Source organism: Artemia franciscana, chromosome 17 (genome assembly GCF_032884065.1).
Source record: "Artemia franciscana chromosome 17, ASM3288406v1, whole genome shotgun sequence".
In the NCBI taxonomy this organism is placed as follows: Eukaryota; Metazoa; Arthropoda; class Branchiopoda; order Anostraca; family Artemiidae; genus Artemia; species Artemia franciscana.
The window spans coordinates 36,636,961-36,658,426 of record NC_088879.1 but is presented as its reverse complement, the minus strand read 5'-3'; the positions used below and the strand labels follow the sequence as shown (position 1 = coordinate 36,658,426).

The 21,466-nt window shown below is 37.0% G+C and overlaps 7 protein-coding genes and 2 non-coding genes across 9 annotated transcripts; 5 read left to right on the top strand and 4 right to left on the bottom strand.

Moving 5' to 3' along the window:
* Positions 1-634: 634 nt before the first annotated feature.
* Positions 635-1,397, bottom strand: LOC136038201 (histone H1-delta-like). The gene has a single exon (XM_065721282.1). It carries the CDS (start codon positions 1,331-1,333, stop codon positions 659-661), a length of 675 nt encoding a protein of 224 aa, XP_065577354.1. The 5' UTR covers positions 1,334-1,397; the 3' UTR covers positions 635-658.
* A 3,535-nt stretch (positions 1,398-4,932) lies between these two features.
* On the top strand, positions 4,933-5,313 carry LOC136037561 (histone H2A). The gene has a single exon (XM_065720284.1). The coding sequence runs from the start codon at positions 4,933-4,935 to the stop codon at positions 5,311-5,313; it is 381 nt and encodes a 126-aa protein (XP_065576356.1).
* A 671-nt stretch (positions 5,314-5,984) lies between these two features.
* Positions 5,985-6,103, top strand: LOC136038302 (5S ribosomal RNA). The gene has a single exon (XR_010620180.1). It is a non-coding gene; the product is annotated as a 5S ribosomal RNA (ribosomal RNA).
* A 1,320-nt stretch (positions 6,104-7,423) lies between these two features.
* LOC136037560 (histone H1-delta-like) lies at positions 7,424-8,098 on the bottom strand. Its single transcript, XM_065720283.1, has one exon. The coding sequence runs from the start codon at positions 8,096-8,098 to the stop codon at positions 7,424-7,426; it is 675 nt and encodes a 224-aa protein (XP_065576355.1).
* A 3,264-nt stretch (positions 8,099-11,362) lies between these two features.
* On the bottom strand, positions 11,363-11,802 carry LOC136038200 (histone H4). Its single transcript, XM_065721281.1, has one exon. It carries the CDS (start codon positions 11,733-11,735, stop codon positions 11,424-11,426), a length of 312 nt encoding a protein of 103 aa, XP_065577353.1. The 5' UTR covers positions 11,736-11,802; the 3' UTR covers positions 11,363-11,423.
* A 111-nt stretch (positions 11,803-11,913) lies between these two features.
* Positions 11,914-12,393, top strand: LOC136038199 (histone H3). The gene has a single exon (XM_065721280.1). It carries the CDS (start codon positions 11,934-11,936, stop codon positions 12,342-12,344), a length of 411 nt encoding a protein of 136 aa, XP_065577352.1. The 5' UTR covers positions 11,914-11,933; the 3' UTR covers positions 12,345-12,393.
* Positions 12,394-13,501: 1,108 nt separating this feature from the next.
* LOC136037559 (histone H2A) lies at positions 13,502-13,882 on the top strand. The gene has a single exon (XM_065720282.1). It carries the CDS (start codon positions 13,502-13,504, stop codon positions 13,880-13,882), a length of 381 nt encoding a protein of 126 aa, XP_065576354.1.
* Positions 13,883-14,554: 672 nt separating this feature from the next.
* LOC136038292 (5S ribosomal RNA) lies at positions 14,555-14,673 on the top strand. Its single transcript, XR_010620175.1, has one exon. It is a non-coding gene; the product is annotated as a 5S ribosomal RNA (ribosomal RNA).
* Positions 14,674-15,993: 1,320 nt separating this feature from the next.
* On the bottom strand, positions 15,994-16,386 carry LOC136037558 (histone H1-like protein HC2). The gene has a single exon (XM_065720281.1). It carries the CDS (start codon positions 16,384-16,386, stop codon positions 15,994-15,996), a length of 393 nt encoding a protein of 130 aa, XP_065576353.1.
* Positions 16,387-21,466: the final 5,080 nt, after the last annotated feature.

The window sequence follows — 21,466 nt, the reverse complement described above, 5'->3', positions numbered from 1 at the left end:
ACTACTTTTGTCTTTCAGTAGCATCTACACCAAAAATTTGCTCATTCCTTCAATAGCGCCGCGTAAACAGCTGACTTAAATCAAAGACTTTACTTTAAAGTTAGTCTTTGATTTGTCCATGTCCAAATCCTCTTCATATGTTTTCGGGCCCAACTCCTTTCTACAGTTCAAGTTGCCTTGGTCTTTCAATAGCAAAAGTCTACTTGTTCCTTCAATAGCGCCGCCTAAGCAACTGTCTTAAAGACTAACTTTAAAGTTAGTCTTTGATTGGTCTATGTCCAAAGTCCCTTCAAATGTTTTCGGCCTCAGCTCCATTATACAGTTCAACTGTCTTTCTCTTTCAAGTGCATCAATGACACCAATGTACTTGCTCCTTCAAGAGCGCCGCACAAACGACTGACTTTAATCAAAGACTTCAGCCATAAAATCTAGTCTAAGATGGTGTTTTTTAGACAGCAATAGCCCTAAAATGCAAAAGTAACTATTATACAACGTGTTTTGGGCTCAAACAACAGCTAAATTATACTTGAAAGGGAAAAGTTGACAGTCAAAATGTCAAATTAATAGCATTATAACTTTCTGAACAGAGTTTCGAGCATTTGCTTTGATAGCCCTGAAAAGGGCTGTTTGATACTGTAGGATAGACCTATTGCACACATTACTTTTTAGCTGGTTTCTTAGCCACTGACTTTTTAGATGCCACTTTCTTGGCGGGAGCTTTCTTGACTGATGGCCCCTTCTTAGGTGTCGACTTCTTTGCTGCTACTGCTTTTTTGGCAACAGTGGGTTTCTTTAAAGTCTTTACAGGTTTCTTGCTACCAGCCATTGGCTTGGTAGCCTTTTTGGATGAAGTTGACTTTTTAACTGCAGTAGGTTTGGCTGTTTTCTTGACTGAGGTCTTCTTAGCTGTGGGCTTGGTAGGCTTTCCAGCCTTGGGGTTTTCGGCCTTGATAGGCTTTGCAAGCTTGAAAGAACCAGTTACGCCAGTACCTTTGGGATTTATAACAATTCCATTTGCAAGGCAGCGCTTCAAAGCTTGCTTAAGATGCATATTCACAACTTTGGCATCATTGCCAACCTGAAAATTGGCCATTATGTATTTGAGAATGGCCTGACGGCTAGATCCCCCGCGTTCTTTCAGGTCAGCAATGGATTTGGTGATCATTTCGGTGTATTTTGGGTGGTTTGCTGGTGCCTTGGCTTTTTTATCCCCTTTAGGTTTTGCAACCTTAGCTGGTTTTGGAGCCTTTGCTTTCTTTTCCTTCTTGGCTGGTGAAGCCATGCTCTGGGATTCTACAGATGTTGGTGCCACTTGAGCTTCAACTTCAGACATTTCCAATTCTTTTCTAACTTCTCTCTATCACTAGCGCGACTGAATATCCAATACATGTTTATTTTCAAAGTTTTACAATTGTACTTTGGAAACCGCCGTACTCGGGTTAACATTATTCTCTGTGCGCGAGCTAAGGAATTTCGGCCGTGCTTGTGTTTGTTTGTAATGGCTTTATTCAAATTTTCGACTAGGAGGTAAGCTTTTGGGGTATGAAACCTATACTAAAGGATAGACAGGTCATTTTTTTACAAGTAGACATTTTTTTAGCGCTTCATTTGTGCCAATTTGCCAGCAAATGGGCAGAGAACAGTGGAAATCCGTCAAAACTAGTGTTCAATCTCAATAAACACCTTTTTGCTAGGAATTTATATCCTCGATGTCCACTTTTTATTTTTTATTAGTGAAATCCAGTACAAGAGCTTTCAGAGAATGTAACATAGATGCATGTGTGTTTGCAAAATCGTATTCAAATTAATTCCGAAACTCCAGCTAAAACACAGAAGATAAAGCAATTAGAAACGACACCTAAATTTGAGGCTTAAAGTGTCAAACTCGTATTTTAACGAAAATAAATTTAATTTTATTCTAAATTTATTTAAAAAAAAAACAAGAATAACATTGTAAGGTTTCCGAGATGCGGAGGGTTGGGAGCGGAAGTGAACCGTTTTTATTTGTTTTAATCACAGCCTATAGAAAAGTTAAATATACATAACACTTAAAACAAAATTATTTGCAACCTGAGAAATGTCCCTTTCTACAGTGTATTTTCAATTTTGCTTAATATCCAACAATAGAAAGCACAAATTAGCCTAATTGTGAAAAAAAAAATTGACACAATTACAATCATTAGATTTATATGAATAAGTAAGGAAAGAATGTATGCCTTTTAGATTTTGATATCTAAATCTCTAGTGATGTTTGACACATTTACAATCATTAGATTTATATGAATAAGCAAGTAAAGAATGTCTGCCTGCCTTGTAGATTTTGATATCTAAATCTCCTTTGATAGTAGTACAGGAAGGATATGAGGTGGACAAGGAGGCTTCAAAAAACAAGCATCTCAGAATTTCTTTTTTTTTTATGCTTTTTAAACAGAATCCCTTTAGAACAACAGTTTTCAACAAAAGAAGAGTCAAAGGAACTTGGATGCATTTTTTTTTTTTTTTTCTCTTTTTTCGAAACAAAGGCTTTTATTACTTATAGTCATGTATTTCAAAAAGCCAAAGGTACTGAAATTTTGAGGCTTTTGTGTCAAATTTGTATTCTAATAAAAACAAATTTTACTTTATTTTAGCATTATATTTAAAAAAAATGAAAATGGCATTGTAATTTTTTTGAGATGTGGGGGGGGGAGGCAAAGTTGAAACAAACCGCTTTCATTTATTTCGATCATAGGCTATCTGAAAGTTTATTATACTTTCCAGTCAAAAAGGAATTATTTTAAACCGGAGAAATGTCCCCCTTTCTGCAGTATGTTTTCGAGTTTTGCTTAAAAACGAACATAGAAATCATAAATTAAATTAAAAAACAAAAACATAAAAAAACTCAAAAAGTTAACTGACAAATGGCAAAAAATTTTTGCAAAAGTTAAAAACGCAAAACAAACTGTTGTTATATGATCACAAATAAAATATTATCACAAATAACTGCTATGTAATCCACAAATAAAATCATTTTTATAGGCTTATGGCGTCTTTTATTTCAAAAGACCAAAAGCAGTGTTGGAACAAACAAATATGTTCAATGCTTAGCATTGAAATGCAATATATTTCAACGGTGAATACCAGCTAAAAGTCCGTTTGCTGTTGTTTTTCGACCTCTAAATTAAAGAGCAGGATTGTGTTCTATCCCCCTTTATATGTATCATTTTGATGGACTTCGTCTTAAGGAGCACAGGAAAGGCAATTGGAGACCATGGAATCAAATGGGGAGGAAGAACGCTCCTGGACTTAGATTATGCTGATGATTTAAGCATATTAGATGAAAGTGTGAGCAAAATGAATGAATTTTTAGAGGTTTTACGAGTTCAGGGTGCTAAAATAGGCTTGAAAATTAATGTTAAGAAGACTAAGTCACTAAGACTATAGGAATAAGTGAAGATGAACAGGTGACATTAGGTAACGAAAAGATTGATCAGGTTGGGAGCTTCAGTTACCTAGGTAGTATTATTAGTAAAGATGGTGGGAGCAGTGAAGATGTTAAAAGTAGAATAGCTAGGGCCCAGGGTGTTTTTTCACAGTTAAAAAAAGTTTGAAAGAATAGAAAGATAAGTCTACAAACCAAGATTAGAATATTGAAAGCTACAGTGATGACAGTGGTCAAATATGGCTCTGAAGCATGGGCACTCCGAAAAGCAGATGAAAATTTACTAGATGTTTTCCAGAGAAATTGCCTACGGATTGTTCTGGGTACCCGGCTGACTGACCGTATTTCAAACAGTAGGTTGTACGAAAAGTGTGGTTCAATCCCGCTTTCTGGGGCTATAATGAAAGAAAGGTTGAGATGGCTAGGCCACGTTCTACGGATGAAGGATGACAGATTACCGAAGATTGTCCTTTTTGGCCAACCGTCTGGGGCTACACGGAAAGCAGGTCGTCCTTGTCTGGGTTGGGAGTGATGTCATAAATAAAGATTTAAAGGAAATGGGAACTTCCTGGGAGGGTGTAAAGAGGGAGGTTTTAAATAGATTAGGTTGGAGAAGGAGCGTGCGTAGCTGTGTTGGCCTCAGGTGGCTTGGTGCTGCAGTGAGCTATTAGTAGTAGTAGTAAATTAAAGTCCATCGGATGCCTTTTGTTATGGTTTGAAACTCATGATTTTGGGCTTCATTCTCAGAGTCAGTTTACAAGGAAATTCATTTGCTATCTAAACTGTTGCCAGCTTTTCATACTTGTTTATTAACTGCAAATAACTAATGCAATAATATACTTGTGTCCAAACTATAAGGTCCAGCGGCAATTTAGTAAGAGTAGGAACACATTTTCCTCCGTTCCTACTATCTTCATTCCAACATGATAAAATAGGCTTGTGCAGTTGAATAGCAACAACTATTTCCTTGAATAATCCCATGATGAGAATAAACAACTTTATTCAAATATGCAAGGAAAAGCTAAATACAATAAAATAGCAATGGTAATTTGTTTGCAGAATACGAATCAGATATTGCACCTGAGACGAAAAAAAAAAAAAAAAAAGTATTTACCGACGCTAAAAGTTAGAATACTAGAAACACCAGTGTCGGGATGCACTTGTTTGAGAACTTTGTAAATGTAAATGGCGTAGCTTTCCTTCCTCTTTCGTTTCCTTTTCTTATCAGTTTTACTAATGTTTTTCTGCGCCTTACCAGCTTTCTTTGCTGCTTTTCCTGAAGTTTTTGGAGCCATTGTTAATAGATTCTTTAACAGAATCCAATAATCAAATGAATAGCGTTTCCAAAACTCGACCCGTTTATATACCAACTACAGTTCGCGCGCAATTCTTTTCTCAGAGGAACTCAGTTCGCTGGCTGGAGTATAAATTGTTTGCGCATTCAAAAACAGACATCATTTTCAATTTGTTCGTGTTTAAAGAATCTCAAGGAATTTCGTAACCTAGAAACCATGTCAGGAAGAGGAAAGGGTGGAAAAGTGAAGGGAAAGGCAAAGTCCCGTTCAAACAGGGCAGGTCTCCAATTCCCAGTGGGAAGGATCCACCGTCTTCTGAGAAAGGGCAACTATGCGGAGAGAGTTGGTGCAGGCGCACCCGTTTACCTTGCAGCGGTGATGGAGTATTTGGCTGCCGAGGTCCTTGAGCTTGCTGGTAATGCTGCACGAGATAACAAAAAAACTCGTATCATTCCTCGTCACCTTCAGCTTGCCATTAGAAACGATGAAGAACTCAACAAGCTTCTGTCGGGGGTCACCATTGCCCAAGGAGGCGTTTTGCCCAATATTCAAGCAGTCCTTCTACCAAAGAAGACTGAAAAACCGGCAAAGGCTTAAATGAATCTAATTTTTAGCTCCAGGCCCAACCCCCAAATTAACCAACAGCCCTTTTAAGGGCTACAAATTAATTGAATTGCTCTATAGCATGTGACCATCTGGAAAGGACAAAGCTATGAAATTTAGGATACTGAATGTGAAAAGGAAAACTTTCACATTTGCCTACCTAGTAACAACGCGTAAGAATTGACTGGAGGCGGGGGAAACATTTTCCTTGAAAATCGTTAAATTATACCCCAACAAAACATGAATAAATATTTCAAGCTTGCCCTTTTGTTACAAGCAATAAAGTCTGCTTTTACATTGATCTCGTTACAAAGCATAGGACTTGAGAGGAAGCTCATTTTCACCTAAGAAACCAATAGATTATACGCAAAAATTGAGGAACTGTTTTTAAAAATAAACCAAGAGCCTCTAATTCGACTAATCTAAACTAGCCTAGGAAGCCATAGGGTAGTCATCAAAGGTAGAAACATTTGTGGGAGACTTGTCGTTTTTGTTTCAGAAGGAAAAAAGTTTAAAAAAAAAACAAAAAAAAAACAATGGATAAACATATTTTGATTCTTTCTAAATATTTGTCTACTAAAAACCTTGCTTTATGACTCTAAAATTAGGCATTTTGTTTCTTTTCAGTTTGTGGATCAACATTCATTTTGTTACAAAATCTTTCAGCCAACGGCCATACCACGTTGAAAGTACCCAGTCTCGTCAGATCCTGGAAGTCACACAACGTCGGGCCCGGTCAGTACTTGGATGGGTGACCGCCTGGGAACACCGGGTGCTGTTGGCATCTTTTTTTTCTTTTTATGTTTTTATTATGATTTCTTTTTATTCAAAGTAAAATAATATTCAAACAACACCAAGATGATTATATTTTATATAAGAGAAAAAAGAGAGACTAAATTGGACATTTCCCTGATTCCATCTATCGGTAATAAATAAATGCGAGTCAACTGTTTTGGCTTAGATGATAAGCAAATAAATGAAGGCGAAAATTGAACAGCCACAACAGTTGACTCACATTTATTTAAGCCAATAAATAAGGTCAAAAATTGTAACCAAAGTGACATTATAAGCCCCCAAGATATTTTAGTTGACCATTCCAGCAACTAAATCAAGTTGAAAGCCACCAAGAAACAAACAGTTTTAAATGGTTAATTCTCCTCTGCCGGAATGGGTTCTTCAGCCCTTGGGCCATCTCCTTGATCGGTCAAATATATTGGGGGCTTATAATGTCACTCTTTGATCCCAATTTTCGACTTTATTTATTGGCTCATTAGCTAAGCCAAAACAACAGTTGACTCACACTCATTCCTGATCTCCAAAAAGTTGGCGTGTAATTTAGTATATTCCATTGGGGGCACTTTACCAGTAATTTCTGATAAAAGCTCACTGAACAGTGTATTTATGTCCAAACCGTCTTCATATATTTTTGGGCTCAACTCCATTGTACAGTTCAACTACTTTTGTCTTTCAGTAGCATCTACACCAAAAATTTGCTCATTCCTTCAATAGCGCCGCGTAAACAGCTGACTTAAATCAAAGACTTTACTTTAAAGTTAGTCTTTGATTTGTCCATGTCCAAATCCTCTTCATATGTTTTCGGGCCCAACTCCTTTCTACAGTTCAAGTTGCCTTGGTCTTTCAATAGCAAAAGTCTACTTGTTCCTTCAATAGCGCCGCCTAAGCAACTGTCTTAAAGACTAACTTTAAAGTTAGTCTTTGATTGGTCTATGTCCCTTCAAATGTTTTCGGCCTCAGCTCCATTATACAGTTCAACTGTCTTTCTCTTTCAAGTGCATCAATGACACCAATGTACTTGCTCCTTCAAGAGCGCCGCACAAACGACTGACTTTAATCAAAGACTTCAGCCATAAAATCTAGTCTAAGATGGTGTTTTTTAGACAGCAATAGCACTAAAATGCAAAAGTAACTATTATACAACGTGTTTTGGGCTCAAACAACAGCTAAATTATACTTGAAAGGGAAAAGTTGACAGTCAAAATGTCAAATTAATAGCATTATAACTTTCTGAACAGAGTTTCAAGCATTTGCTTTGATAGCCCTGAAAAGGGCTGTTTGATACTGTAGGATAGACCTATTGCACACATTACTTTTTAGCTTGTTTCTTAGCCACTGACTTTTTAGATGCCACTTTCTTGGCGGGAGCTTTCTTGACTGATGGCCCCTTCTTAGGTGTCGACTTCTTTGCTGCTACTGCTTTTTTGGCAACAGTGGGTTTCTTGAAAGTCTTTACAGGTTTCTTGCTACCAGCCATTGGCTTGGTAGCCTTTTTGGATGAAGTTGACTTTTTAACTGCAGTAGGTTTGGCTGTTTTCTTGACTGAGGTCTTCTTAGCTGTGGGCTTGGTAGGCTTTCCAGCCTTGGGGTTTTCGGCCTTGATAGGCTTTGCAAGCTTGAAAGAACCAGTTACGCCAGTACCTTTGGGATTTATAACAATTCCATTTGCAAGGCAGCGCTTCAAAGCTTGCTTAAGATGCATATTCACAACTTTGGCATCATTGCCAACCTGAAAATTGGCCATTATGTATTTGAGAATGGCCTGACGGCTAGATCCCCCGCGTTCTTTCAGGTCAGCAATGGATTTGGTGATCATTTCGGTGTATTTTGGGTGGTTTGCTGGTGCCTTGGCTTTTTTATCCCCTTTAGGTTTTGCAACCTTAGCTGGTTTTGGAGCCTTTGCTTTCTTTTCCTTCTTGGCTGGTGAAGCCATGCTCTGGGATTCTACAGATGTTGGTGCCACTTGAGCTTCAACTTCAGACATTTCCAATTCTTTTCTAACTTCTCTCTATCACTAGCGCGACTGAATATCCAATACATGTTTATTTTCAAAGTTTTACAATTGTACTTTGGAAACCGCCGTACCCGGGTTAACATTATTCTCTGTGCGCGAGCTAAGGAATTTCGGCCGTGCTTGTGTTTGTTTGTAATGGCTTTATTCAAATTTTCGACTAGGAGGTAAGCTTTTGGGGTATGAAACCTATACTAAAGGATAGACAGGTCATTTTTTTACAAGTAGACATTTTTTTAGCGCTTCATTTGTGCCAATTTGCCAGCAAATGGGCAGAGAACAGTGGAAATCCGTCAAAACTAGTGTTCAATCTCAATAAACACCTTTTTGCTAGGAATTTATATCCTCGATGTCCACTTTTTATTTTTTATTAGTGAAATCCAGTACAAGAGCTTTCAGAGAATGTAACATAGATGCATGTGTGTTTGCAAAATCGTATTCAAATTAATTCCGAAACTCCAGCTAAAAACACAGAAGATAAAGCAATTAGAAACGACACCTAAATTTGAGGCTTAAAGTGTCAAACTCGTATTTTAATGAAAATAAATTTAATTTTATTCTAAATTTATATTTAAAAAAAACAAGAATAACATTGTAAGGTTTCCGAGATGCGGAGGGTTGGGAGCGGAAGTGAACCGTTTTTATTTGTTTTAATCACAGCCTATAGAAAAGTTAAATATACATAACACTTAAAACAAAATTATTTGCAACCTGAGAAATGTCCCTTTCTACAGTTTATTTTCAATTTTGCTTAATATCCAACAATAGAAAGCACAAATTAGCCTAATTGTGAAAAAAAAAATTGACACAATTACAATCATTAGATTTATATGAATAAGTAAGGAAAGAATGTATGCCTTTTAGATTTTGATATCTAAATCTCTAGTGATGTTTGACACATTTACAATCATTAGATTTATATGAATAAGCAAGTAAAGAATGTCTGCCTGCCTTGTAGATTTTGATATCTAAATCTCCTTTGATAGTAGTACAGGAAGGATATGAGGTGGACAAGGAGGCTTCAAAAAACAAGCATCTCAGAATTTCTTTTTTTTTATGCTTTTTAAACAGAATCCCTTTAGAACAACAGTTTTCAACAAAAGAAGAGTCAAAGGAACTTGGATGCATTTTTTTTTTTTTTTATCTTTTTTCGAAACAAAGGCTTTTATTACTTATAGTCATGTATTTCAAAAAGCCAAAGGTACTGAAATTTTGAGGCTTTTGTGTCAAATTTGTATTCTAATAAAAACAAATTTTACTTTATTTTAGCATTATATTTAAAAAAATGAAAATGGCATTGTAATTTTTTTGAGATGTGGGGGGGGGGAGGCAAAGTTGAAACAAACCGCTTTCATTTATTTCGATCATAGGCTATCTGAAAGTTTATTATACTTTCCAGTCAAAAAGGAATTATTTTAAACCGGAGAAATGTCCCCCTTTCTGCAGTATGTTTTCGAGTTTTGCTTAAAAACGAACATAGAAATCATAAATTAAATTAAAAAACAAAAACATAAAAAAACTCAAAAAGTTAACTGACAAATGGCAAAAAATTTTTGCAAAAGTTAAAAACGCAAAACAAACTGTTGTTATATGATCACAAATAAAATATTATCACAAATAACTGCTATGTAATCCACAAATAAAATCATTTTTATAGGCTTATGGCGTCTTTTATTTCAAAAGACCAAAAGCAGTGTTGGAACAAACAAATATGTTCAATGCTTAGCATTGAAATGCAATATATTTCAACGGTGAATACCAGCTAAAAGTCCGTTTGCTGTTGTTTTTCGACCTCTAAATTAAAGAGCAGGATTGTGTTCTATCCCCCTTTATATGTATCATTTTGATGGACTTCGTCTTAAGGAGCACAGGAAAGGCAATTGGAGACCATGGAATCAAATGGGGAGGAAGAACGCTCCTGGACTTAGATTATGCTGATGATTTAAGCATATTAGATGAAAGTGTGAGCAAAATGAATGAATTTTTAGAGGTTTTACGAGTTCAGGGTGCTAAAATAGGCTTGAAAATTAATGTTAAGAAGACTAAGTCACTAAGACTATAGGAATAAGTGAAGATGAACAGGTGACATTAGGTAACGAAAAGATTGATCAGGTTGGGAGCTTCAGTTACCTAGGTAGTATTATTAGTAAAGATGGTGGGAGCAGTGAAGATGTTAAAAGTAGAATAGTTAGGGCCCAGGGTGTTTTTTCACAGTTAAAAAAAGTTTGAAAGAATAGAAAGATAAGTCTACAAACCAAGATTAGAATATTGAAAGCTACAGTGATGACAGTGGTCAAATATGGCTCTGAAGCATGGGCACTCCGAAAAGCAGATGAAAATTTACTAGATGTTTTCCAGAGAAATTGCCTACGGATTGTTCTGGGTACCCGGCTGACTGACCGTATTTCAAACAGTAGGTTGTACGAAAAGTGTGGTTCAATCCCGCTTTCTGGGGCTATAATGAAAGAAAGGTTGAGATGGCTAGGCCACGTTCTACGGATGAAGGATGACATATTACCGAAGATTGTCCTTTTTGGCCAACCGTCTGGGGCTACACGGAAAGCAGGTCGTCCTTGTCTGGGTTGGGAGTGATGTCATAAATAAAGATTTAAAGGAAATGGGAACTTCCTGAGAGGGTGTAAAGAGGGAGGTTTTAAATAGATTAGGTTGGAGAAGGAGCGTGCGTAGCTGTGTTGGCCTCAGGTGGTTTGGTGCTGCAGTGAGCTATTAGTAGTAGTAGTAAATTAAAGTCCATCGGATGCCTTTTGTTATGGTTTGAAACTCATGATTTTGGGCTTCATTCTCAGAGTCAGTTTACAAGGAAATTCATTTGCTATCTAAACTGTTGCCAGCTTTTCATACTTGTTTATTAACTGCAAATAACTAATGCAATAATATACTTGTGTCCAAACTATAAGGTCCAGCGGCAATTTAGTAAGAGTAGGAACACATTTTCCTCCGTTCCTACTATCTTCATTCCAACATGATAAAATAGGCTTGTGCAGTTGAATAGCAACAACTATTTCCTTGAATAATCCCATGATGAGAATAAACAACTTTATTCAAATATGCAAGGAAAAGCTAAATACAATAAAATAGCAATGGTAATTTGTTTGCAGAATACGAATCAGATATTGCACCTGAGACGAAAAAAAAAAAAAAAAAAGTATTTACCGACATTTTAAATGCACAATATAAAAAAGGCTCATAGAACCGGGGCTAGAAAGTGTTTAAAGATTTGTTGGCCTTTAAAAAGGCCGTTGGGTAGGGGGACAGTTCAAAAGGCATTTGGAAATCATTAACCACCAAAGCCATACAATGTACGACCTTGACGCTTCAGAGCGTAGACTACATCCATAGCAGTTACAGTCTTTCTCTTGGCATGTTCTGTGTAGGTGACAGCATCGCGAATAACATTTTCTAGAAAAACTTTAAGAACACCTCTGGTTTCCTCGTAAATTAGGCCAGATATACGTTTTACACCACCACGGCGAGCCAGTCTTCGAATTGCTGGCTTTGTGATACCCTGGATATTGTCACGAAGAACTTTGCGATGACGTTTTGCGCCTCCTTTTCCAAGCCCCTTTCCTCCTTTTCCTCTTCCTGTCATATTTAATACGATACCGTAGCAATCAGCTGTAAAGTTTTTGACAAACTAACAAGTTTTCTTTAAAGCCCGTTTAATTTATATTACCAGAGGCTTTCCCCACAAATTGTTACTCTATCGCGCGGCTGGCGCTTCATATAAATATAGACACTAGATACCTTTTCCTTTGTTCATTCTTTTCAAGAGAGGCAATCTATCAACATGGCTAGGACAAAACAAACTGCGAGAAAATCAACTGGTGGAAAGGCACCTAGGAAGCAGCTTGCGACCAAGGCTGCACGTAAGTCGGCTCCTGCTACTGGTGGGGTAAAAAAACCACACAGATACAGGCCCGGAACCGTAGCCCTGAGAGAGATTCGTCGTTATCAAAAGAGTACCGAACTCTTAATAAGGAAATTGCCCTTCCAGAGACTTGTGCGAGAGATTGCCCAGGATTTCAAAACTGACTTGAGGTTCCAGAGTTCGGCTGTGATGGCTCTACAAGAAGCCAGCGAGGCGTATCTAGTTGGACTTTTTGAAGATACCAACTTGTGTGCCATTCACGCCAAGAGGGTGACCATCATGCCAAAAGATATTCAACTTGCCCGTCGTATCCGTGGCGAGAGAGCTTAAGTACCCTAATTTCTATGCAATTGCATCTTAACCAACGGCCCTTTTAAGGGCCACTAGATGGTTTAAACAAACACGCAAAATAGCGTTAAACAGCCTAGTGTTCCGTGACAAAAAAGGTATGAGTCAAGGGCCTGTTGATCCGAAACATCTATTGAAAAGGAAACACGTCAAAATGCCAATTTAGGCCAGCCTAATAAATCCAAAAATACCCAAAAAATGAATAGCTCCCAATGGGACCCAACAAGCCTATGAAAATGCTTTTGATGGAATGTCATGAAAAAGACGGAGGCCCCATTTTCTAATTCTCTTTGACTATTACGTCGATAATATATTACTTTGTATACAACAAGCAAATTGAGCGTTGCCTTTGAAACAGGGGACTTTTTTTTTTTTTTTTTTTCGTATTAGGGTTTAGTATGGGTTCTTGTTTACCTGAAATTTTGCAAATCAAAGCCAGGAACAGTAAAAGCAATTTGAGAGCAGAGCATTTAGAATAAGGTGGTAGCCCTTAAAAGGGCTGTTTGGGAGGGCCCGGCTGATTGGGCGCTTATAGACAGGGAAAACACCTCTTATTTGGAGCTTGTGTATTTTGTTACAGCTTTAGTGCCTTCACTAACAGCATGCTTGGCAAGTTCTCCGGGTAGGAGCAGCCTCACAGCAGTTTGAACCTCTCTGCTAGTGATGGTGGACCTCTTGTTGTAGTGAGCTAGACGAGAGGCTTCCGCAGCAATCCTTTCAAAGATATCGTTGACAAAGCTATTCATTATGCTCATTGCCTTGCTAGAAACACCAGTGTCGTGATGCACTTGTTTGAGAACTTTGTAAATGTAAATGGCGTAGCTTTCCTTCCTCTTTCGTTTCCTTTTCTTATCAGTTTTACTAATGTTTTTCTGCGCCTTACCAGCTTTCTTTGCTGCTTTTCCTGAAGTTTTTGGAGCCATTGTTAATAGATTCTTTAACAGAATCCAATAATCAAATGAATAGCGTTTCCAAAACTCGACCCGTTTATATACCAACTACAGTTCGCGCGCAATTCTTTTCTCAGAGGAACTCAGTTCGCTGGCTGGAGTATAAATTGTTTGCGCATTCAAAAACAGACATCATTTTCAATTTGTTCGTGTTTAAAGAATCTCAAGGAATTTCGTAACCTAGAAACCATGTCAGGAAGAGGAAAGGGTGGAAAAGTGAAGGGAAAGGCAAAGTCCCGTTCAAACAGGGCAGGTCTCCAATTCCCAGTGGGAAGGATCCACCGTCTTCTGAGAAAGGGCAACTATGCGGAGAGAGTTGGTGCAGGCGCACCCGTTTACCTTGCAGCGGTGATGGAGTATTTGGCTGCCGAGGTCCTTGAGCTTGCTGGTAATGCTGCACGAGATAACAAAAAAACTCGTATCATTCCTCGTCACCTTCAGCTTGCCATTAGAAACGATGAAGAACTCAACAAGCTTCTGTCGGGGGTCACCATTGCCCAAGGAGGCGTTTTGCCCAATATTCAAGCAGTCCTTCTACCAAAGAAGACTGAAAAACCGGCAAAGGCTTAAATGAATCTAATTTTTAGCTCCAGGCCCAACCCCCAAATTAACCAACAGCCCTTTTAAGGGCTACAAATTAATTGAATTGCTCTATAGCATGTGACCATCTGGAAAGGACAAAGCTATGAAATTTAGGATACTGAATGTGAAAAGGAAAACTTTCACATTTGCCTACCTAGTAACAACGCGTAAGAATTGACTGGAGGCGGGGGAAACATTTTCCTTGAAAATCGTTAAATTATACCCCAACAAAACATGAATAAATATTTCAAGCTTGCCCTTTTGTTACAAGCAATAAAGTCTGCTTTTACATTGATCTCGTTACAAAGCATAGGACTTGAGAGGAAGCTCATTTTCACCTAAGAAACCAATAGATTATACGCAAAAATTGAGGAACTGTTTTTAAAAATAAACCAAGAGCCTCTAATTCGACTAATCTAAACTAGCCTAGGAAGCCATAGGGTAGTCATCAAAGGTAGAAACATTTGTGGGAGACTTGTCGTTTTTGTTTCAGAAGGAAAAAAGTTTAAAAAAAAAAACAAAAAAAAAACAATGGATAAACATATTTTGATTCTTTCTAAATATTTGTCTACTAAAAACCTTGCTTTATGACTCTAAAATTAGGCATTTTGTTTCTTTTCAGTTTGTGGATCAACATTCATTTTGTTACAAAATCTTTCAGCCAACGGCCATACCACGTTGAAAGTACCCAGTCTCGTCAGATCCTGGAAGTCACACAACGTCGGGCCCGGTCAGTACTTGGATGGGTGACCGCCTGGGAACACCGGGTGCTGTTGGCATCTTTTTTTTCTTTTTATGTTTTTATTATGATTTCTTTTTATTCAAAGTAAAATAATATTCTAACAACACCAAGATGATTATATTTTATATAAGAGAAAAAAGAGAGACTAAATTGGACATTTCCCTGATTCCATCTATCGGTAATAAATAAATGCGAGTCAACTGTTTTGGCTTAGATGATAAGCAAATAAATGAAGGCGAAAATTGAACAGCCACAACAGTTGACTCACATTTATTTAAGCCAATAAATAAGGTCAAAAATTGTAACCAAAGTGACATTATAAGCCCCCAAGATATTTTAGTTGACCATTCCAGCAACTAAATCAAGTTGAAAGCCACCAAGAAACAAACAGTTTTAAATGGTTAATTCTCCTCTGCCGGAATGGGTTCTTCAGCCCTTGGGCCATCTCCTTGATCGGTCAAATATATTGGGGGCTTATAATGTCACTCTTTGATCCCAATTTTCGACTTTATTTATTGGCTCATTAGCTAAGCCAAAACAACAGTTGACTCACACTCATTCCTGATCTCCAAAAAGTTGGCGTGTAATTTAGTATATTCCATTGGGTGCACTTTACCAGTAATTTCTGATAAAAGCTCACTGAACAGTGTATTTATGTCCAAACCGTCTTCATATATTTTTGGGCTCAACTCCATTGTACAGTTCAACTACTTTTGTCTTTCAGTAGCATCTACACCAAAAATTTGCTCATTCCTTCAATAGCGCCGCGTAAACAGCTGACTTAAATCAAAGACTTTACTTTAAAGTTAGTCTTTGATTTGTCCATGTCCAAATCCTCTTCATATGTTTTCGGGCCCAACTCCTTTCTACAGTTCAAGTTGCCTTGGTCTTTCAATAGCAAAAGTCTACTTGTTCCTTCAATAGCGCCGCCTAAGCAACTGTCTTAAAGACTAACTTTAAAGTTAGTCTTTGATTGGTCTATGTCCCTTCAAATGTTTTCGGCCTCAGCTCCATTATACAGTTCAACTGTCTTTCTCTTTCAAGTGCATCAATGACACCAATGTACTTGCTCCTTCAAGAGCGCCGCACAAACGACTGACTTTAATCAAAGACTTCAGCCATAAAATCTAGTCTAAGATGGTGTTTTTTAGACAGCAATAGCACTAAAATGCAAAAGTAACTATTATACAACGTGTTTTGGGCTCAAACAACAGCTAAATTATACTTGAAAGGGAAAAGTTGACAGTCAAAATGTCAAATTAATAGCATTATAACTTTCTGAACAGAGTTTCGAGCATTTGCTTTGATAGCCCTGAAAAGGGCTGTTTGATACTGTAGGATAGACCTATTGCACACATTACTTTTTAGCTGGTTTCTTAGCCACTGACTTTTTAGATGCCACTTTCTTGGCGGGAGCTTTCTTGACTGATGGCCCCTTCTTAGGTGTCGACTTCTTTGCTGCTACTGCTTTTTTGGCAACAGTGGGTTTCTTGAAAGTCTTTACAGGTTTCTTGCTACCAGCCATTGGCTTGGTAGCCTTTTTGGATGAAGTTGACTTTTTAACTGCAGTAGGTTTGGCTGTTTTCTTGACTGAGGTCTTCTTAGCTGTGGGCTTGGTAGGCTTTCCAGCCTTGGGGTTTTCGGCCTTGATAGGCTTTGCAAGCTTGAAAGAACCAGTTACGCCAGTACCTTTGGGATTTATAACAATTCCATTTGCAAGGCAGCGCTTCAAAGCTTGCTTAAGATGCATATTCACAACTTTGGCATCATTGCCAACCTGCCAGCGTATATTCAGGGAACCGCTCTACCTGAGCGAACAATTTCTGCTCAGAAGCGAGCGAGTCATTTCTAGGTAATCCATGTTTCTCCTTTTTTGCTTTTGCAAAGATTGCGATTGATCTGTTGTATTGTTAAAAAAAGAAAACAATACAAACAAAAACAGTCGGAACTTTTTCAAATTAAACATTTCCTTTATTGTCGGAATTTGAAAAAAGAAATTAAGCAAAAATATTTATAATTGTGGTATTTCCCTGTAAAATAGTACTATTATTTATGTGCCTAGTTGAATGATTTACGCTTCCTTCATGAAGCAAATCATGAACCTTCATGAAGCAAAAATATTAATAATTGTGGTATTTCCCTGTAAACTGTCTGTGACTAATGTCATATCAAATAGTTCGTGGTAACGAACTGTAAGCAAGGATCAACCCGGCTAAATAGTAACCGAAACTCATAGGCTCCTTTTTGCACAAATGTGGAATTTTGTATTTTTTGCCGGAAGAAAGATCACGGATGCGTGTTTATTTGTTATTTCTTTTTTCTAGGGGTGATTGTATCGACCCAATGGTCCTAGAATAACGAAAGAGGGCTCATTTGAACAAAAATTAAAAGTTTTACTGTCCTTTTTAAGTGACCAAAAAGATTGAAGGGCAGCTAGACCCCCCCCGCTCATCTGATAAAAAATTTGAGATAGTCATTTTGTTCAACATAGTTGAAAGGCAAAATAACTATGCTTTTGGAGATATTATGAGCCCCACATCCCCTTGGGAAATGTCTTGAAGTTACAGCTTTGCCCATTGTTGACGTATAGAAATTATTATTGGGAAGTATTCACATATTTTTCGAGCAGGGGGGGGGGAGAATTTTCTGATGGAGGGATTTTCCAGTAAGATATTTTTCCATGGGGAGGGAAGTTTCCAGGGGCAATTTTACACTGGGAGAATTCGGCAGAATTACCTATACTAAATTCTTCTTTTGTCTTGATTTTTCTTTGCCGACTAATTGGGTAATGTTTTTATTAATGGACCATTTAGGTAGCTAAGAAATACATTTACCTCTTTAGTCACACATGCGTCTTGAATCCACATTTAACATTCATTTGCGTCGGCAAAGGACTTTATCCCCATCCCTTTATACAACAATTCAGGCTACATATTTGTACATTAGGGGGTTGGGGGGGTAAGGTTAAAACTTACTTCTATTGTCAGAGTTGCATCCTAAATTAAAATTTAACATTCATTTGCATTGGAAAAGAACTTTACCCCCCTCCCTCCAACATGCAAATATATACCCTGTATTGGAAAATTCCCTGAGTTAGTATATAGGGGCGGGGGTAAAATTAATTTTTGATGCAAATGAATGTTATATTAGAACTCGGGATGCAATTTTAACTGTAGAGGTAATTTTTTTTTTTTATTTGTTAATACTAACATTAGCCTACCCGAATAAATCCGTGGGGAGGAGATACTTTTCCGTGGAGATGTAGCCTTATTTCCTAGAATTGTTTAAAAAACGATCCAAATTAATTAAACAAGTAAGTTTTTTCAACTGAAAGTAAGGGGAAACACCTCACTCTTTACGCTAAAGTTTGAACTATCAATTCTTTAATAACGACTCCTGAAACACTGTGTAGTTTAATTAGAACAACAAGAAGCTTTTTTTTTGAAGTACTAAGAAACTTTAGCTTTAAGGGCAAGGAGTTAAGGAGGAGCAATCTACCTCATATACGTAATAAGTTCTTTTCGTTTTTAATTTTAATATTGCTCCTTACTTTCAGTTGAAAACTTGTGTTTTTAATTTAATTTAGGCTGAAAAAGCAAAGTTATCTATAATAAATTCTACATGATGAGTTCGCTTTTTGAGTTATAGTTTGAAACCACGTAATCTTCGTTAATTCCTGATTTGTACAGTCCTGGCGAATGTTTAGTTCTTCACAAGACAAGGCGCCCACAAAAAAAGTCTCCCGGAAGGGAATCTGACAACAATATCAGTGGTGGGCGGAGGGCAAGGGAATATATTTAAGACACGTTCTCTTAGTAAATAGCATATTCTTATGAACAAATAGGAAAATTGTCACATAAAAAGAGTGATTAAATTTGCATATAAAATGGAAAAAAACTCAGCAAAATTGAAACGGCGAATATTCACGGCGAAGAGATAAGTCCATCTATAGTGCGAGTAGAGTTTAACTTACAGTATCTCCCTGTTACGTTCGATGATTTAAGTTATTTATTTTCTATAAGTTCCTAGAGGCCTGATACATTTTGAAGCTTCTTTTCGCTATGGACCAGATAGAAAGCGAAAGGATAGAAATATGCAGTTTTTTCATATTCCTTTTAAATGTTATACATAATATTGATTCTGAAAAAAAAAAAATTTTCAACTGAAAGTAAGGAGCAATATTAAAACATAGTCGAATAAAAATTATTACCTATGTTTGGGGCTTCGCTTCCTTGTCAATACCTCGCTTTTTACACTAAAATTCGAAGTTTGTTCTAATTTTTTAAGAATGGTCCATAAATCACAAAGGCCGTTTAATTAGAATAAATATCTCTAGCCAAAATCAAAACATCCATTAATTCAAAAACGTTCAGAAATTAAATTAAAAAAAAAACAAGTTTTCCTAACTGCAAGTAAGGAGCGACATCAAAATTTAAAACGAACAGAAATTGTCCCGTATACGAAAGGGGTTGTCCCCTCCTCAACGCCTCACTCTTTACGCCAAAATTTTTTCATTGTTTTAAAACGTAGAGTTGTGACAAAGAGTCACACTTTAACGTAAAGAGCGAGGCGTTGAGAAGGGGACAACCCCTTTTATGTACGGAATAATTTCTGTTCGTTTTAAGTTTTAATCTCGCTCCCTACTTGCAGTTAAAAAAAAACTTATTTTTTTAAAATTTAATACAATATAGACCGGCTACTACGTGGATCTTTGCTAGCTTTGGCGATTCTTACTGGCCAGAGAGGATAATCATTGTCTTAGTAGACTCTCAAAATTTCTATACTAATGCAAGCGCACCCTACCTTTGTCATAAGCTTAGAGAATTGGGGTGAAGGTATAAGAAAAGATTTAGAAGAAATTGGAATTTCAAAAATTGGAATCTAGGGTAAAAATTGGAACTAGGGTAAAGGAGGAGCATGGGTTGAAAACTGGTTGAAAGCAATGATTAAGACCAGAAATAAAATAAACAGCAAAAGACTTATCTTTAAGAGAGGGCTGAGTCTCACGAGAGTATCCAAGTGGATTAAAACACGTGGATTAACACACAAATTTTAGATACTATTATCCGAAGCATATTGTTCACAGCGCTATACAATATTGTACACAATTTCAATCATGCAAAGTATCCATTTACCCAAAGTAAATTGTTCACAGCGCTATACAGCACTGTACACAATTTCAATTGTTGCGTAATGAAATAAATATCCAAACAATAATCCTCAGTGAAAACTGGCCAAATAATTTAAACTAATTTTGGTCCATATAGGTCAAAGACTGAATCATGAATGAATCTTGCCATTGTCAGTTTGCTGATTTTGAGGTTTAAAACGATATTTTTAAAATATATATATATATATATATATATATATATATATATATATATATATATATATATATATATATTCAAGAGAGATTAAGACCATATATATATATATATATATATATATATATATATATATATATATATATATATATATATATATATATATATATATATATATTTTAAAAATATCGTTTTAAACCTCAATCAAGAGAGATTAGATATAAGCTTCACATTTTTGATGCATTCTTCGTACCCCCCCCCAAACAAAAAATATACTGACTTGTCCTCAGTCACTTTCGAAATGTAAAAAAGAACTAGAACTCTCAATTTCTGACATAATGAGCACAATCCAAAGTTTCTGCAACCATGGATTGAGGGTGGGGATGAGGAAGGGACACTCCCCCTCCTATATATAATAAATTCTGCTCATTTTAGGGTTTAATGTTAGTCTTTAATTACAAATTAATAATGTAGACCAGAAATATTCCCAGAAATCAAGAGGGGTTAAATATTACTCTCACATTTCTCATGTGTTTTGTACCTACCCACTCACACCGAAAAAATTTTCCCCTACAAACGGAAGTCTTGTATGTGGCCCTGGGGATTATATATCAATTTATATCTCCACCTCCCCTCTGTCCCTCCCTTAAAACTAATTCTCTATTTGTCTGAAGGTTCAAGGAGAGTCTATAAATTGTCTATAAATAGGTTCAAGGAGAGTCTATTGCAATCCCAAGTAGAAAAAAAAGAATGGTAAAGTCAGCTGAAATCACGAACAGAAATGGGTAGAAACAATAGATGGCAGCACTTTCGGACCCGTGGGAAAATCGCACTTTTTTGTTTCTGTAAATTTTTCTATTTATCACCCAAAGAAGATATATTGGCTGTAGGGCCGGGGAACTGCCGCAAATATTTAACACTTATAGATTTTAGTCCATCTTCAATTTGAAATTGGTGCCTGACTGCTTGCCTGCTAGAACGGAGCTTTCCACTCGAAAGCAGAAACATGATTTGATGAAACAAAAGCTTTGCTACACAACTTCAGATACTCCTTTCTGACATAGGCTATACAACTCCACTTCACTTCGCACACCATAGGCTCTGGCTCGAGGACAAGCAAAAACCATCCCTTTTGGACCCAGGCAACAGTTCTACGGAGCTTTCCAAAATGTAATGTCATATTCATCAATCCGGCCTGAGGTCCACACTTTCCGTAAAAACCGCACAGGTTAGACCCTTACCAGTTTCCAGGAATAAGCTGAGATCGGCGGCATAGGAAAAAAAAAAAAAAAAAAAAAAAACCGGGACAAAACCAAAGTGTTGCTCTCGCAACACAATAAGGATTTTATGGATTCAGTTTTGGCGCATATCCCTCATGGAGTTGATATTCATAGGGGTGGATTTGGAAGTTCTATAGAAAAGTGATTTTTTTTTCCTTTTTTCAGTTATTTTCTGTATTTGATTAGTTTGAAGGTTGGGTTGGACGCGCGAAGGGATAATTTGAAT